General features: G+C 35.2%; 1 protein-coding gene across 1 annotated transcript; it reads right to left on the bottom strand.

The window, feature by feature from the left end:
* Nucleotides 1-6049: 6049 nt before the first annotated feature.
* Nucleotides 6050-7148, bottom strand: LOC147516381 (uncharacterized). Its single transcript, XM_086593247.1, is given in 3 exon segments — nt 6050-6710; nt 6712-6909; nt 7122-7148. Coding segments are annotated over 3 exon segments (642 nt in total). The 3' UTR covers nt 6050-6293.
* Between the last annotated feature and the right edge of the window lie 11794 nt (nt 7149-18942).

The raw sequence follows: 18942 nt of genomic DNA, 5'->3' as shown, positions 1-18942 counted from the left end.
TATAGTTGGGGAATGTTAAGTTAGTGACACAATGTTTTCCAACAATATTGTCCCGGGTACAATAGAGAGGGCAATTAAAGAGATAATGACTCTCGTTGTTCAATGCAGTATTACAATAGCAACTCAAACATCAAAAGAGCTTGTTTTAAAGGTTGCACATCTTTCCCGTCTTACTTTATATATATATATATATATATATATATATATATATATATATCAATTCCATGAATGTTAATTCAGCTGTTTCGTTTCTTAAAATGAAATTATATGGAAGGATTATGCAATGGAATATGATGAGAGTTGTATTTGGTAATCACAAGCCAGTGAATGCATTGCTCATGAATGCCTATCATGTGTAAGGACTCGCAATTTGCTTAAGTGCAATTTGGCAACTTATTTATACTTGGGTACAATATGTTTTGGCTTAATAAATTTGGGTTACATGGCTGGGCGCAAGCTAACTTTCTGAATTTGCTGGAGAATTATAGTTTAGCTTAGATTAATAAGCTAGCAATCATGTTTGTTTAAATTGTTATTCCTTGTATCATAGTATTTGCGTGTTTAGTGTATGGACATACTTGTCTTAGTATTTGCCACCTCCTACTTGGAGCCAACTCAAAAGGAGCACCTCCTACTTGGTGTAAGGAGAAGCTAATTCCTTAGTGGACAACAACATTGGTGGCAGAATTGAATTACATGCGGAACTACATAAAAAGCTTTGGATAAATGATGGATGTCTAGGAACTTGAACTCAATTCAAGGACACAATGGTGGTAGTTTAATAACCTAATTTGATTTACTGACTGCTCAATATATTTAGAGGACTAGGAATGCTTCTTCAGATGATTATGTGTTGGAGTTTAAGATAGGCAAGTAAAACTATTTTATAATGTGATGCGAAATAATTAGCTAAAACTTTTAGAATTATTAGTCTTCTTCTTGTTGTGTAATACTCGGTCAACTTATGATATGTTGCAATTTAGTTAGGAGCAACAGCTATGAGTTGACTTCGAACTCCATTTTGGACACAGTTAGAGTTGGATTTGCGGGGGAGTTAGGGTGGTGGTGTGTAGTTAGTTAGTATGTGGTGGTGGTTTGCAGGTGGCCAGTGTGTGTGTGGTAGGTAGTGTGGTGGTGTGTGCTGGTAGGTAGTGTGTGGTGGTGAATACACTACCTACCATACCAGCATGCTGACTTGTTAACCCAATTATCCTCGACACATTTAGAGTCCTGTGGAGATAGATACGGTATTGCAAAGTTTGGTTGGCAGAAAATAGTGCGACAGAAATCAGTTTCTGCGCATTGTGTTCAAGCCTAGTTTTAGCATATTTAGAATGAGATTGAATTTTTTTGTAAAACATAAGAAAGTAAGTTATGTGTGTTAGCTTTTCAACGCAAAAAGTTTCGTTGCTTTTGGATACCTGTGGAAAGAGTTATGTCATTCGGAAGATAGCCCGTCAGAAATCAAGTTTGCTGAAAATCAAGATTTTTACCGTTTTCAAGTTTTCTTTTAGATGGACTGAGATTGGGATTTCGATTCTACAAGAAAAAGTAAGTCTATATAACCTAGTTTCTAAATAATCAAGATGCGTGTCATTTGGATGAATGTAGGGAAAGTTATTGCTTTGACAAGTTGGCTAGAAAACCTATTATGTCCTCTTTCTAGGTGCATAAACCTATTTTGAGGAATATTTCTAGAAATGAACTAAGATCTTCTTCAATCATTCTTGGATGTTTTGTACACTATTTGTAACCTACTTTTAGATAGTGGTTTTTATTTTGGAATGACATGGTTCATAAGATAGTTTTTGGTGACCTTAAGATAGAGTAGAATTCGTTTTTGAGTAATTTGACTTATATGTTCATTGTGCATCATTAGTGTTGGAACTTCATTTATTTTATAGTGACAATAATTGGAACTTATTTTATTAGTTTGGAGATGATCTAAGTTGTTGGTTTCTTTAAGTGTAAATGTTATGATATTAATATTTAAATTGTTTTATTTTACGTTAATACTTGGTGAGTTATCTTGTTTGGATTTGGTATGTATATGTTATGGAGGTTGCCTTGTATCTAGGGTTCCGATAGGAACTCTAAAACAAATTCTAAAATTGAAATAAGACAAATGATTGATAATGATTGTTCATTTAACTTGTTGGGAATGTTTGTACTGTGCTAGTGGTGGATATGCCTAGGGAACATATAAGGTTCCGAATATGATATGTTATATATATTAAATGGGAATGATGATTCTTTTGAGCATGGTTTTGCATGGAAATTATGTTTTTGGTTAAGAGCTATGTAAGGGCTTGCTTCTAATCTTGAAAGATTATATACGTAGGCATCCTTATGTAAAGGTGCAACTGATATAGTACATATTATATATTTATTTTTTGCGACTGATATATGCGTGCAATGAATGCAGTATCTGTAAATGAATTTGTGTTTTACGTACGAGTCAAGAAACTATATGACTCTACTTAAATGAGAAAGTATCCTGTGTGGCTCCGAAAGTAAGAGGAACTACTTGTCTTGATGTACGTAAATAGTATTGTTGTATGCTTTTGAACTGTTTAATCTAAACAGTGGTCATGTGGTATTATAGTTATATGTGATGGCAATCACACTTGGATTTTGTGGAAATTTAATATTTATTAGTGGTGGTGTTACTATGGGAACTTAGGGGTTCCAAGATACGAAAATTGAAATAGATAAAGTTTATATGGACATTGAACAATGGGTATTGAATGATATACTATGATGAAGCTTGTATTATTTGATATTTATTATTAGGTATTAAACGGTATACCCTATTGGAGCTTGTAGTGATATTGGAATTGGTTTCACTTTAGTTTTATTTTGATATGATTCATTGGTTCCTTGAAAATGATTGTATGCTTGTGTGTAAATCTCTAGTCTGCCACAACTCATTTGATATGAAAGTCATGTAATGATTGATTTTATTGTATGAAAATTCCTTGGGTGAATCTTCTGGGGTGTAGTGAGTAGTAAAATTCCTTACTTGATCACTAAGGTGTGTAGGGTTAGGAAATTCTATGGTTGTATTCCCCGAGGTGCGATTATGTATTTTTATCCCAAGTGTAGCTGTTAGCCCAAGAGTTGCAGTTGTAATATTTAAGATATGATATATAGTGCACGAATGTATAGGTCCTGTCTTCTCAGGGTTCTATGGTCCTAGTCGATATCCCGACAACGATGGATACCTGTTATCGAGAGTAGATTGGGTTATACGGGGAGACACATGGATATATCTGTCACTCGTAGCAGTGTGTAGAAGTGACTATTGTGGTTGTGGCTAAGGATATTTGTGTGTAATATTATAATGAATTTGGATATGTAGTTAAGTTTGAATTATTATAAATGTTAACTAGTTTCACTTGTTTAAAATATGCTTTCCAGGATGGTAGTATACTAACCTTCTTATAAGGATGGATTACCATATAAAGATTTTTTAACAAGGTAAATCTATTTTTATTTGTTGGTTAACTTTGATAAAAGGATGCCTCACACTGTATAGAGGAACTAACAGTTCTTATGTAAATTATACAATGTTTTTAGTAGATTTTAGACGCGCTAGAAAAACTAATGCCTTCCGAAGGAAAAAACTACATTGTCTTGAGACGTAAGGGTTACTTAACTGTTCTGGAATTCGTTGAGATGGTTGAGTAGTTAGGTTAAGCAATGAGATAGATATATATATATATATATATATAGGGGTGGGATAGAGGCACAGTCACTGTAGCCACATTCTAGGCACAGTCGATCTAATCCACCGATCTGTTTCCAATAAACGAAATTTCAGCCCTCGGATATTTTTAGAGTTCTGAAAATCAAAATAACTCAATATAAAAGTCGATAATCTTGCGGAGGGTTTTTTCTCTCCTTCTCTCTCCCCAATTTGCTCCAAATGCACAAACCAACACCTCCAACACAAAATCAAACAAAGATTCGAATCTGGCATGTGTACTTCTCCGTCTCACATCCTCCAACAAACTTGTCAAATAGAAAAAGAATTGAAAACCCTCACTCTCTCTCCTCGTCTCCTTTAATAGGTATGAAGAAGCAGAAACAGTTGACACAACAAATGAGTTTAAAGGGTTCGATAAAGGTGATTTCTCAGGGAGTAAGAAAAGGAAGAAGTGATTGATGGATTGTGTTCATCTTCTAAAGGATGTTAATTGTGTAGTAAGTGAGAGCTCTGAGAGGTACCAATTTACTTTTTATTGTTTTTATGACCTACCAAGTCTCTTGGTCTAGTAGTTGTCTATATCTTGATGCAGTAGGTTATTTCCTAATTTTTGACTTCCAAATAAATGAAATAGATTAACTGTGACCAGTTTACCAATATTATCATCTTGGGTTGCAACGATTTTTTTTTTCCTTCCTAGTATGTAGATATTTATCTTTTTCTTCCGCTTGCAGTGATGAGTTTCTAGAGAAGGAACATGCTGGTTTACCATCCGTTTGTTTAGTCTATTGTTTGTGTATAATGATTTTTCTTGCTGTTCTCTTTCCCTGTAGTACCTCTGTGAGGTTTTACAGGAAAAAGGATGGGTGTCATCTATAATGCAACTTGTCTGACATTGTTTCTTGCTATAGATCCCACATCTTCTAGAGCTCGGCATAAATCATAAATGCAGTGGAACTGTTACCCGTTTTTTAGTTTGATGGGTTGGAGTTGCAGAGACACCCAAACCTGTAGGATCACATGGTAAGTTTAGTCTCGATTCCTTAATATGCTAGTATATGTGGAAAAACATAAGGAGTCAAAAGTCAAATAGGGATCATGTTTTCGTATTCATTTTTTATGATTTTCCTCTTTGTAAGATCTCCTTCTATATCTATCAATATTTTTTTATGATTAAATCGGCATGTGTTGTGTGGCTCTGTTTTCCTGCAAAATCGAGTTCTATAGTCTTAATAGCACGATTCTTAGGTACTAAAACGTGTTCTTAACTTCTTATGCCTTATGGAAAAGACCACACCATGGTAGAACCAGTCCAAAATTTGATTAAAAAGGGTGCTCTATTACAATTGACCACAGTGTTCTATCGACCTTTATGTAGTAGTGCGGTTCTTTGGTGCTATCCGACCTCGATCATTTCTCAGATTTTATGCTAGAACCCAATTATGAGGATCCTCTTAATCATGATGCAGCTACAGTCTTGAGGGACAACCCAAATGTTAGAAGGGCAATGAGTGGTGGGTATGTAGGATAGACACGCTTCATCCGGTGCACGTGTTTAGCAATAGTCGCCCCCATTTTCCCTGTTTCAAGGTCTAAATGTTTGTAAAATGGTTAAAGGTCAACTTTTGGGTTTCTTTTGCATTCATGGCCCCGTGAAATTTCTTGAGAAAAAATTTATGGGAGAAAGATGTGTATGTATACTAGTGTAACTTCAAACTTATTTGTGATGTTGGTTGGAAAGACTGTTCTTATGTCAAACAAGGATCCGTTTAGAGAATGACATACGTTATTGCATCATTTCAATCTTTTAGTCCATTCTCATACAACAAGATCAAAACTATTTGCTGCATTTTGAAATTGTACTTTTTTGAGCTTGCAAGTCAATCTAAAATCCTATTTTCCGAGTCATGGAACAAAGTGGGTGACAAATTCACAATGACCATAAAATTCAGCTTTGGTGTGCATGCTGTAAAACGTTATGGCAGCACATTCCAACAGAAATACGTCGTAAAAACCTGATTTTATGTTTTGTCTCGTATTGGGAGTAGGTATAAATAGCAGCACGGAAGGGAGGCAATAATTGTGTATTAGGACACAATATTCTTTTCCAATATTCTTGCATAGTTGGCTTAACAAGCAATCAAGAACTTGCATCCAAAGAATAAGCGAACAAGCAAATAAGCTAGGATGCATATCATCCATCGCAACTAAAGACACAAAATGTGTAACCATAGCTCTAATATAAGACTTTTGCCCTGATCCCGAGCAACCAAGGACCTAACATAAATTCTTTTGATCCCATAATATAAAGATGACAGTATCTTTAATCAACAACAAGGATGCTAGTCATTAAGTCAGTTTATTATATTTCAATTTACAACTCTGCCTCACAAGTCACAAGTTACAAAAACTAAAAAAAATTCCATCAGTGGTTTGCTAAACACCTTTACAACAATTACCCCGAGAGCAGGTAAAGCAAACTCTTAAGCAGAAAAAGAAAACGAAGAAGAAAAGAAACTTGAACATAAAATTCTGCCATTAACAACTCGTCTACAAAAGAGGCTTTTCCAGTGGAAAGAAAGAATCACCTCGTATCATGAATACTCTCTTGCTCTTTCAAACTTGCCAGTCGAGCACTCTCATGGTCTCGTTTATATGTAAGACACAATGGGCTATAAAACAGGCTGCACAAGCCAAATGGCAGGGCCATCACAGAGAAAAGACCTCTTGAAAGTGCAAAAGCCTCCTGTTTGGACCCAAACAGTGGATTCACAAACTTTGGATCATACCCATAAATCTTCTCTGAAAGAATCCCAACTATGGGGGCTGCAAATGATGAGAAGGATCCTTCGAAGGCACGATCAAATGCATATATCATCGTCCGATGCTTAGTAGGAACCACCTCAGCGAAGATTGGATTATTTGCACAAGTGGCACACCAACTAATCATAAGTCCCATGAAGAAGAGGGTTGTGGCAACGGTGAACCAGCTATTTATTTATTGTCTGTGGAATAACAATCAGAAGGAACCATGAAAATGGTATGCCCATGAAGGTACTAAACTGGGCACACATGATGCGACCTGAGTGTGGATAAATGCGAGACATCTTATCTGCTATTACTCCACCAAGAAAAGATCCCATAGCACATCCAATTCGCGAACAAGCGAGGGAGGCCACCACATTGTTATTGTTAAAAGCCTGCAATTAGTAAAACGTAATATTTTATCAGGCTGGATTAACGGTACAAACTATTAGTTCAAACCAAATTGTAAAGACCCTACTTATTTGAATTTACATCTATGCTCACCAATTAGTTCGAACCGCATTATAAAGAACACCATGGCAGTCCACGGTAGTGACCCAACAATGCCTTGCAAGACAATAATCTGAAAGGTTTGCACTCTTATTACAGCTTTCATGGCTATCCAGGAATCCATCGAAACGGATGGTGAACCAGCATGTTCCTTCTCTAGAAACTCATCACTGCAAGCGGAAGAAAAAGATAAATATCTACATACTAGGAAGGAAAAAAAAAATCGTTGCAACCCAAGATGATAATATTGGTAAACTGGTCACAGTCAATCTGTTTCATTTATTTGGAAGTCAAAAATTAGGAAATAACCTACTGCATCAAGATATAGACAACTACTAGACCAAGAGACTTGGTAGGTCATAAAACAATAAAAAGTAAATTGGTACCTCTCGAGCTCTCACTTACTACACAATTAACATCCTTTAGAAGATGAACACAATCCATCAATCACTTCTTCCTTTTCTTACTCCCCCGAGAAATCACCTTTATCGAACCCTTTAAACTCATTTGTTGTGTTTCTGCTTCTTCATACCTGTTAAAGGAGACGAGGAGAGAAAGTGAGGGTTTTCAATTCTTTTTCTATTTGACAAGTTTGTTGGAGGATGCGAGACGGAGAAGTACACATGCCAGATTCGAATCTTTGTTTGATTTTGTGTTGGAGGTGTTGGTTTGGGCATTTGGAGCAAATTGGGGAGAGAGAAGGAGAGAGAAAACCCTTCGCAAGATTATCGACTTTTATATTGAGTTATTTTGATTTTCAGAACTCTAAAAATATCCGAGGGCTGAAATTTCGTTTATTGGAAACAGATCGGTGGATTAGATCAACTGTGCCTAGAATGTGGCTACAGTGACTGTGCCTCTATCCCATCCCATATATATATATATATATTGTTATGATTTTTAGGTTATGATAGAATTTAAGTTTATGAAATGTCGAAAACACAGAGATGTTGAAATTTTTGTAGGTTTTTTTGTCTTTGTACAATTTGGATTTTGCTTGGTTGGCCTATATCACGACTTGAGTTTCGTAATGACTGTAGATGCCACGTTTCTTTGGTATTCAGTTATTACGAAATTTAGGGCGTGACACCTGAAAACAACATTGTGAGTTGTTCATTCCCAAATAAAGTTTTCTATTGATGTACGTATGACTTGTTTGGAATAGTAGGAAGTTGAGTGCCTTTGTTGTATACATTAATGTTGTTATGATTCCATTGACTAAGTTTAATTGCTGCTCTGATTGCTTGGCAACAATGGTGATACTTTATTATCTGTTGATGCAAAGAATGGACTCAAGTTATCATACCTGGTAATCCCATGGATGTGAAACAAGAATTTGGGTTTTATGTGGGTTTAAGTACTTATAGTGTTTCATTATTTTGAACGTCTTAATAGGTGATTGTTTTTGCAATGCTACAAAGGTCTAGAAAATGATGACTTTTGAATGATATGTGGAGTATGGGAGATTTTTATGGGCTTGTCATGTAGCTATTATTTTTTTCTTAGCAATTCTTTAATTTGTATGTTATTAATTTAGATTCTTCTTGAAATTATCCTTCTTAAGCGAAGCTTGGAACTATCCTTACACAAGCAGGTATACCTAACAACACTCTTTTCTCATTTTTGTTGATTTACAACTTGTTTCCAAATTTTTAAGAGTGAAATTTGAAGAGAAAATTGCGTAAACCTATAGCAATGACATGCAAATTATTAGAACAATTTGTATAGACACCATAGGACTTGTAAACTTGTATTATTTTCTTAGTTAAGATTTGATGACAACAACATAAAAGAGAAATTTCTACTAAGTGGTATCATATGTATGTTGCAATTGTATTACATGTGATGCCATTTGGTATAGTATGTTACTATAAATAGTATGAGAAATTCACTTCATATTCTGAAAGTTGAAAAAGATTAGTTTGTATATGTGACTTAGAATATCATATTATGGAAGTATTATGTGACAAATAGTATCATATTATTGAAGTATATGTAACTTGGAATATCATATTATTGAATATGTGATTTAGAGTATCATACTATTGAAGTATATGTAACTCAAAGTATTATATTATTGAATATGTGATTTAGAGTATTATATTATTGAAGTATATGTAACTCAAAGTATCATATTATTGAATATGTGACTAAGAATATCATATTACTAAGAATATATGACATGGTTTGAGTGCGACAAGTAATGGGGTTTCTAAATGTTTTGCACGAAAGTTTTGTTTTTATAAAGGAAGGACAACGAGCATTGACTTTCTACAATAGTCAACACAGTGTTTCGCCACACTTAAGATAATGATTGCTTTTTTATCAGACATAATAGGCATAATAGAGGAATATGACACTCCAAATAGCTTATGGCAGTGGAGTATGACAAATAAAGTCACACATGCAACCTCTCAACGGTACAAAAGACATTATATGTTGCTTATGTTAAATGAACTTGACATTTAATATTTCCAATGTCAAATAAACTTGACATAGCATCTACTAACTTTATTCCAATGTAGCAATGTGAGATTGTCCCACTTAGCTTTTGCAAATGATGTTCTTATGTTTTGTAAAGGTGATAGGGCATCAGTGAAAGCGGTTAAAAAAGGATTAAAAATCTTTGGAGATGCAACTGGATTAAAGATCAATACTCACAAAACGTCTTTACTAGTTGGAGGCCTTAGCCAACCGGATGCAAAAGCTTTAGCGGAGATTATGGGAATATAATTGATTAAACCGCCAGTGAGATATCTGGGGCTTCCACTCATCTCTGCAAGATTGGGGATTAGAGAATGTCAGCGGTTAGTAGAGAAGGTTACTAGCAAGATTTCGAACTGGAAGTTAAAGCTGTTGTCTCATGTAGGAAGATTACAAGTTATAAACTCTGTGCTTATTGCTTTCCATACATATTGGTCCAGAACTTTCATTCTACCTTCTACGGTTCTTGAACAAGTGCAACAGATATGTGCAAAAATTTTGTGGACTGGATTTATAGAGAAGAAAGGGCATTACCAAGCTAGCTGGAGTTCTGTTTGTCTGTCTAAGGAGGAAGGGGGTTTGGGAGTCATGAACTTACAAAGGTGGAACATTGGAGCCTACTGTGGTTTGATTTTTAAGGTGGTCACAAGAGAAAAAATTGTTTGGGTCGACTGGACATGGCAGCAGCACATTAAAGAAAAGTTTTTCTGGTCCATGAGTATCCTAAAAGACTGCTCATGGACGTGGAGAAACATTTTGGAGAATAGGAAGGAAGCCAAAAAGTTTATCAGATATGAAATTGCTAATGGTGAAGACACTCTCTTATGGCATGATATTTGGTGTTCAAGATCTCCTTTGATCGAAGATGTAGAGGCGAGAGTAGCATGGGATTTTCAACTGAATGCTACAGTAAATATCCTTATTTCCGATGGCACATGGAACTCAAAAGTCCAAAATTTGCAGGCGACACGATTGAAGGAGGAAATCAATGAAGTGCAAATCAATTCGCACCTAAACAAAGACTTCATCGTCTGGACTCCCCATCAAAGTGGCAAATTTATTTCCAAGAGCACTTACGAAGCTTTGACCAGAGCACGAGAAAAGAAAACTTGGCGCAGTATGGTATGGGGAAAATGGGTTCTGCCATGCCATTCCTTCTCCACATGGCAGCTCTTTTCTAATAGCATACCAACACAGGACAGGCTAGTGCATAAGAAGATCCTAAATAGTTCGGTGTGCTGTCTTTGTAATGAAAGCAGGGAATACTCAGCGCATTTATTTTTTGAGTGCCAATATTCGAGGAATTTCTTTGGAAGGGTGAAACAGTTACTGGGAATTCACACTGATGCCTCCAATGCGAATAGGGAATGGTTTTCGATAATTCAACAGTGTAGAAATATTGAGGTGGGGGAAATCTATAAGGTGTCCATATGTACGTCAGTGGATTATATATGGAAGGAACGTAATTCAAGACGCTTTTGACATAATGAAAAACCTCCGGAGGCAGTGTTTAATAAGATGGTAAGAGATTTGAGAAACTATCTACAAGTGCTAAGACCGGAACTCAGAGATAGTGAAAGTGGAAGAGGACTGTTTCTCAGAATTGGCATTAGTGGTGAGTTCAAGCAACAGATGCAAACGAACTGTGCATGGGTTCCTCCGATAGGTACGAGATTGAAAGCAAACACAGATGGTGCCTTAGATATCTATGGACCGGGACATGGAGGAGTGATAAGAAATAATGAAGGCAGGGTTTTGGCTGCATTTAGTGGAAGTGGTGGTATGGTGTTAGTTATATTCTAGGAACTGAAAGCTATAGAGGTCTTTCTTGATCAATGTCTGATAGAAGGCTACGTAGAGGTTGAAATAGAAGCAGACTCACTAAGAGCTGTCAATGCAATCAACAAAATTGAGGAACCTCCCTGGTATTGTCGAAATGTAGTGGCGGCTATTGAGAGGAAGAAGGAAGGATTCAGTTTCATATCTTTTTCACATGCTTTTCGAGAATTGAATAGGGTAGCTGATTATTTTGCTAGTTTACATAGAAATGTTGAAAATGTTGAATTTTCTACTGTACATTTTGCTCATCCTCTGGATTTTGTTGTACAGAACATTATAAACGAGGATGAGAGTGGAACTATATATGTAAGGAAAAGTTAATTAATACAGGTGGGGGTCGGCTGAACCCTAGCTTATTTGGAAAAAAAAAAAAAAAAAAAAAAAAAAACTTTATTCTAATGTCAAATGTACTTGACATTACGTTGAGTTGAGTAAGTTTATGTCCAGCAATTTTATCCCAATGTCAAATGAACTTGACATTGATTTTTTTTAATATCAAATGAACTTGACATTGTGTCCAATAAGAGTAAGTTCATGTCCAATAACGTTTCTCTAATGTCAATTGAATTTGACATTGTGTCCATTAAATTTATTACAATGTCAAATTGCAATACATATGAACTTGACATTGGATTATGAATTCATGACCACTAACTTTTTTCCCATGTCAAATGAACTTGACATTGGATTATGACAAAGTCAAATGCACAAGTGTTCATCTGAAAAAGGCCCCTACTTCAAATATTAGCATATATACTAAGGCCTCATATACTAAAAAGCAAGTATGAAAAGAAATGTAAATCGAAATGCAGAAACACACAATGTGAGAAACCTGTTTCGACCCCCACCTACATGGCAAACGTCCATTAGTAAGAGTCTCCACTTTATTCGTTTAATCAATAAGGCTAAAGCCTAATTTGCAATATCATAGATCAATGTATATGCCCTTTAACTCATGTGTCTAGGGTTGAACCCTAGCCACATGGCTTGCCACTTACGTACATGAATTTATGTCTAGATTCGTTTCTTATCAAAAAGATAATTATCATCAAGAGTTATATTTAATTACAATTACTTGAGCTACAAGAAGTCTCTACTCTACACATAAATAAAAAACTATTTTTCATACAGAATTACGTTCTTGAGACTTGATCCCAACGATAATTTGGATACGTAGGCAACTGAAAGATACAATCTCATCATTCACTCAATCGCCATCACTTTTCTCACCAATTTTCTATGTTATTCATTTCTTTTGTCACCACTTAGTGTTTTGATCATATTTGGTTGAAACATAATTGGCGCCGTCTGCGGTTCTTATTCAACACGCTCGATCACGTTCTGCAAAAATTATGATGAATACTAGAAGAGCTTAAGTTCTCAATACAATTACTGTCAATCATCGCGTACATGCTGTTCAAGGTCAAGTTGGCGATAACGGACTAATCCTTCTTACTCTTTTTCAACAACAGGTTGCATGTGACCCTACTGTCGTTCCACCGATGTACCAAATTATTCAGCACAAAGTTATTGCCTCTGACGATTCTCCATCGTTTGATGCGGCTAATGTAAGTCCAATGTCTCGCGAAGCACTTCTTCGATAGTTCAAGTGTGTACGGAAACAAAACAATTATTACAAACGTCGTCTGAAATGAACCATTCCTCTCGAAGATGATGTAAAATCTATCACACCACAACATAACACACGCCAATGACATCGTAGTGTGTGGGATTGTTTACGTGGTGAGGATGAGATTCCTGTTGTTCACAGTGTACGGTCATCCATGAGTTCTCAAAAATAGTGTTGTATTTGTCACACCACAACGTAACACACGCCAACAACATAGTTGCATATGGGATCGTTTACGTGGTGGTGATTAGATTCTCGTTGTTCGCAATGGTTACCCACGAGTTCAAGACGATACTTACGGACTTCGCAATGATTACTTTTCACGAATCTCAGCGAAACATATCCAATTCATAGTTGTCCATTGCCGTTTCATAGTGCCGATAGTTGTCTTATATTCTTTGTTAGCAAGACTCTTATATCAGCTGAATCAAGGCATTCATGCATTGAGAAAATTGTAATGGCTGGCCTTGTTTCATGCTGCCAGACGTCTTAAGCTTATTTCTAGGAAGGAATAGTCGAAGTTTATACTCAATATCCGTTGCGCAAGTTTTTTCGTAATGTCTACGAATCGAGTCGCAGAATGGAAAAGTTATCTTAGCGCTTACAACGTTGTCTCTGACACTCGTACAGTTAAGCAGAGACAAACTTTGGTTTTGCTAATGACTGATTTTCTTATTGATGATATTCCTATGTCGAACACATTACTCGATGAGAAAATTAAACGTCGATCCCTAATTGTCATTACCTTCCGGGGGCGATGACTTGAAATACTTATCGGATATATCAGCTGATAGCTAGCTAGATTTAGACCGATAGTTCACATAATAAGTCTGGCTCCGGTCTTGGTTTTGTCATCTTGAAGCTGAATGAAGACATAATTTAGAGGTCTCTACATTTGGGTTTTGACGCTTCAAATAATATGGCCGAGTACGAAACTGTCATTTGCGGTATACGCACAACTCTTCAGCTGGGGGCGACTAAGTTTCGATTAATTATTCTAAGTTAGTCGCTAGCCACTTTAAATGATAATATGCAGCTCGCAATAATAGAATAGACGTTTATTTGGACTTAGTTCAACGAATTGTATGAAATTTTACATATATCAGTATTGTACAGTATCCGCATTATGATGTAAGGCATCCTGATTTTGTCGCATACTTATCCATGGAAGACCAAGTCATCACTGTCACAACAACACTGGATTAACCACTTATGTTGTCAGATGATTCCAACGAGCTTGGCACTGATAATGTCTCGGTATCTACCGAAGACGATCATGCAGCTGACGATGCTCCGGAATTCCTGATGACCAAAAACTCTATCGTAACGGCATAAGTCTCAATCATATCCTTCGTTGTTTGGCCAGAAAGAACAATTTGCTGAGCTTCAAAGAAATTCATTCAGGACTATGTGAACACCACTCCCGAGGGCGAAGTCTCGCTCACATAGCATTGACCTAATGATATTGGTGGCCATACATGTCAAATGATGTTAAGCGTTTGTTCGAGAAGTGTATGCCATGTCCAAAACATGATATTTGATATGGGTCAAACTTCCCGTGATAAAGCATCATCCAATCCATAAACATTGGTCATTTGCAAAATAGGGCCTTAACATTGTTGGTTTATTTCCGACAGCCTCGACAATGTTCGTTTCTTGTTCGTCGTAACAAATTATTTTACTAAGTGAGCGGACAAATTAGACAAGTTGAACGAAAAATCGAACAAAAATTTTTTAGTATGTTTCCAGTTCAATAGTTTCTTTTCCGTTATTATCTTTGCACTTTTCAAGATTTGGTGATCAATAAAGTCTTTCTTTCACTTCAGTTCTAATGGTATACAAGAAGTCTCTACTCTTCACATAAATAAAAAACTATTTTTCATACAAACTACGTTCTTGAGACTTGATGCCATCGATAATTTGGGTACGTAGGCAACCGAAAGGTACAGTCTCATCATTCACTCAATCACCATCACTTTTCTCACTACTTTTCTACATTATTCATCTCTTTCGTCACCACTTAGTGTTTTGATCATATTTGGTTGAAAGAAAACCCTCGTCTTCTTTCAATCATAATAGCATGTGTGTGATACAATAAATAGAATATGAGAATCGTTGTTGTAGTTTGGTGTTTGACTTTTGGGTTTCATTTAAGTGTTGAAGTTTGTGTTTTAACGCCTAAACATTGTAGTTTGGTTTTTGAATTACGGCTATGTTTTTAAATGAAATTACGACTATATTTTGTACTTAAATGTTCACATTCAAATTACAGGTATGTGTGGTACTTGAGTGTTCACATTCAAATTATGACTGCATTTAGGCGTTCAAATTATCATCGATATATTTCATTATGGTCCTTCATTATGATGTAGGCTTTGTAAATCTCTAAAAGACTTTTATTCCAATATAGCTCTACCACTTTGTCATCACTCAGCTTGCAATACTAATTTAATACAATATAGTGTTTTAATGGGAGTATGCTACATATAGTGTTTTAATAGAAGTATACTACATATAGTAGTTTAATGGGTGGGAGTATACTATATATAGTGGTTTAATAGTAGTATGCTATATATAGTGATTTAATGGGAGTATGCTACATATAGTGGTTTAATATGAGTATGTTACATCTAATTGGTTAATGGGATATGAGTATGCTATATCTAGTGGCTTAATTAGAGTATGCTACATCTAGTGTTTTAATAGAAGTTGGTGAATGCAGCATTTGTTCCCTCCGTATGCTCTAACAATCTAACCCCTCTTTTCTTTATATATATTCCTTCTTTTATAAACAGCATCGACATCTAGGGTTAGGGTACGATTTATTTTTTATTTTTTATTTTTTTATAAATTCTCAATTATTATTGCTACTGCATAAGATCCAATCAAGTATAAGAGCACATTAATTTTGTAAAAATGAAGGTAATGTCCCTTTAAATTCATAAGTTTGATTAACTTTTAGGGGTAAATAAGAATTTTTTTGGAGTTACTGAGTCTCACTCTTCACTTCGAATTTTCTCAAGTATAAAGAGCACGAAGAATTTGATCTTTGAAATGTCAACAGAGATAAATAGTTTATCAAGTATAAAGAGTATGAAAAAAATTTGTTGGTTGTGTGAAGGTTTTCCGTCCTTCATGGATTAGTAATTCTTGAATAATTGAAGTTGGTTGAGCTATTGGTTTGAACTAGCCTATTAAGAAGTTTAATTTGTGCATTAGTTGTTGAGACATTTGTTCATTGTTGCTATCTTCATGAGTTTCAAATTGAGAAGTACATGTCAGGTCTGTGATTAACTTGGACACTTAGCTATTAAGTGCCAATTTATGTACTCTCCCTGTAAAGAAGCTACATATGATAAGATCCGATTGTTGGGCATATTGCAAACAACAAGCAATCTAGGAAGGAAGTACTTGAAGTGCCAGCATGATTCATGTTGAAGTCATTTGCAATGGTTAGATGAAGTTGTTTCTGTTAAACTTTGTGGATCAAGCTTATCAACAAACGAATGTTTTAAATGTGAATGCCAGTTTATTGGACGCACGAGTGCCCTTGGGTAGACTGTGAATGCAATACAAAAGATTATAAGGGGAGGAGGACTGTGAAGACTACAAAGTATGGATTAAATGTTGGAAAAAAGTATTTAAAATGCAAGAGCTATGAGGAATTTCAATGGCTTTATGATGCAGTGAAGATGACATCAAGAAAAAAAAAATAACCAGTTTGACTGTAGAATCCATTGTTACCCTGAAAATGACTGTCTGAATTCTCAAAGCTAAATATAAATTGAAATATGTAATGTGTAATGCAATGTTTAACTTTGAACTTCTGCACAGTTTTAGCTTTGTAAGATGTATTCTAACATTTTTCTCTTTTTGTTATTGCAACTTTTAGCCTTGTAAGGTGTAATCTGACATTTTTATGATTGCAAGTCCATAATGCTCACAATGTATGCATTTGAAACACTTGACAAGCGCTTGCCTACTTTTTAAAACTGAAGCACTTATATGTGTCTTTTTGCTCATTTTGCTGTAATTTTTTCAGTAATAGCCCATTTTGCTATGTCTGTTCAGTCATGCTAGCAGTTAAGATACAATCTGATGTAACATGTTTACACTGTGAACACATGACAAGTATGAAAGTAACCTATCAAAACTCCATAATTCTCATTTTAACATAAATTTTCTTTACTATATAGAATCTATAATGTAGTGACATACAAAACAAAGTTGCACTAATTAGACGTAATCTCAGGTAGTATACAGACTTTTTAGGAAAAATAATTTGAGATACAATGGTTTTATCATATAATTAAACACAGACTTTTATCATATGGTTAAACTTCTTTTAAGTGATTGCTTATTAATCTCAACACTAGTTTTGAAGCACTTAAATGTTCTACTACAATAAAATGGTAAATAACATGCACTTGTGCGCAGTACAGTATTAGCTACCTAATGCCATCACAAACAGCTTGCAATATTAATTGAATTCATTTTTATTGTGAGATATTTCATTTGTTGTTGGATACTAAATTATATGCTACATATAGTTGTTTAGTGTTAGTATGTTACAACTTGTGGTTTAATGTGTAGCTTATTGACGCAATGTGAAGTTCAGTAGAGTCAATATGTCATTTATTATTAGATACTAAAGTATATGCTATATCAAGTAGTTTAATAGGAGTATGCTACATTTAGTGATTTAATGGGTAGCTTAGTGACCGCAATTGAAACTTCTTCACCCGATTATTCCTGTTTTGCCCTTCAAAATGTGTGGCTGAAAATTCTGTGCATGCGAAATTTGGGTGCACCCTGCACACCCTAGAAGCCCTCTAAAGATTATTACAAACCAAAAATAAAAAAACACTGTTCACATAAATTTTTAATATTGATTAAAGATTATTACAACAACAACAAAAATAAAAAATAAAAAATAAATTAAAAAAAAAAACTGTTCACGTGAGCTCGCTAACGCCGTTAGCGAAACCGGTAGTGAAATTAGACGGAAAAGAGACTGAGGTACTAAATTGAAACAAATTGAGAGTTCGTGGTACAAATAGGCAAGAAAAAAAGTAAATGTACCATTTAGGAAAAAAAGTGAAAGTACATGGTACTAAATAGTCATAAACTCTTATTTGTATCTCTAATTATTACAAACAAGTTCCACTGACTTCTCCTACTCTATAACAAAATCTGGGCTCGGAGTACAACTATTCGTCAAAAACCAACGGAGCTGCCAAAAAACTGGACCCACGTCTCTGGAGGTGACTAGGCAGTCGCCCCTACCTAGCTCGCAGTCGCCCGCTGGCGCCAGTGAACTTCGATCGTCTTTTGGCTGTGTTTTTAGCTCCTTTCCTGCTTTGTTGTCCCGCAACCTGATTTGTAAGAAAGTAGATCAGTACTGAAAAACAATAAAATAAAATGACAAAAAATTGAAAAAAAAAATAGAAATGAAGAGATGAGAATGATGCTCCCTTCTTAGATTCTCAACCAATCACTCTCACTCCTTCAATCCATGATGGTGGCGCCATTTGAAGCTTTAGTAAGTGGTGGTAACTTCAAAAGAGTTTGTTTTAGAAGTGAGGTTCATCCTAAATTGTTTAGAGTTTGAGTGTGGGAGATGTGAAGAAGAAAGGTAGACTCTTGTATGGATTAGATTGGTTTTAAGCTAATGAAAACATTGAAAGCTTTAGTTGTTAGTATTGAAATGACTTGAAAACATTGAAAGAAAGATTGATTAAAACTTGAAATAAGAACAACAAGACAAGATTTAAGATTGAAATAAGAACAAGTAAATAACAAGTTTTGATTGAAATAAGAACAAGTAAATAACAAGCTTTGAATGAAAGGAAATAAAACAAACAATAAAGTAAAAACTTGAATATTGAAAAACTAGACAAGAAATTAAACAAACCAAATGGTTTGGATTCTAAGACAATGGATGGTTTCTCTCTCCCTTACTTTT

Source organism: Coptis chinensis, chromosome 2, assembly GCF_015680905.1.
Source record: "Coptis chinensis isolate HL-2020 chromosome 2, ASM1568090v1, whole genome shotgun sequence".
Classification (NCBI taxonomy): Eukaryota; Viridiplantae; Streptophyta; class Magnoliopsida; order Ranunculales; family Ranunculaceae; genus Coptis; species Coptis chinensis.
This window is presented reverse-complemented; position numbering and strand designations above follow the sequence as displayed.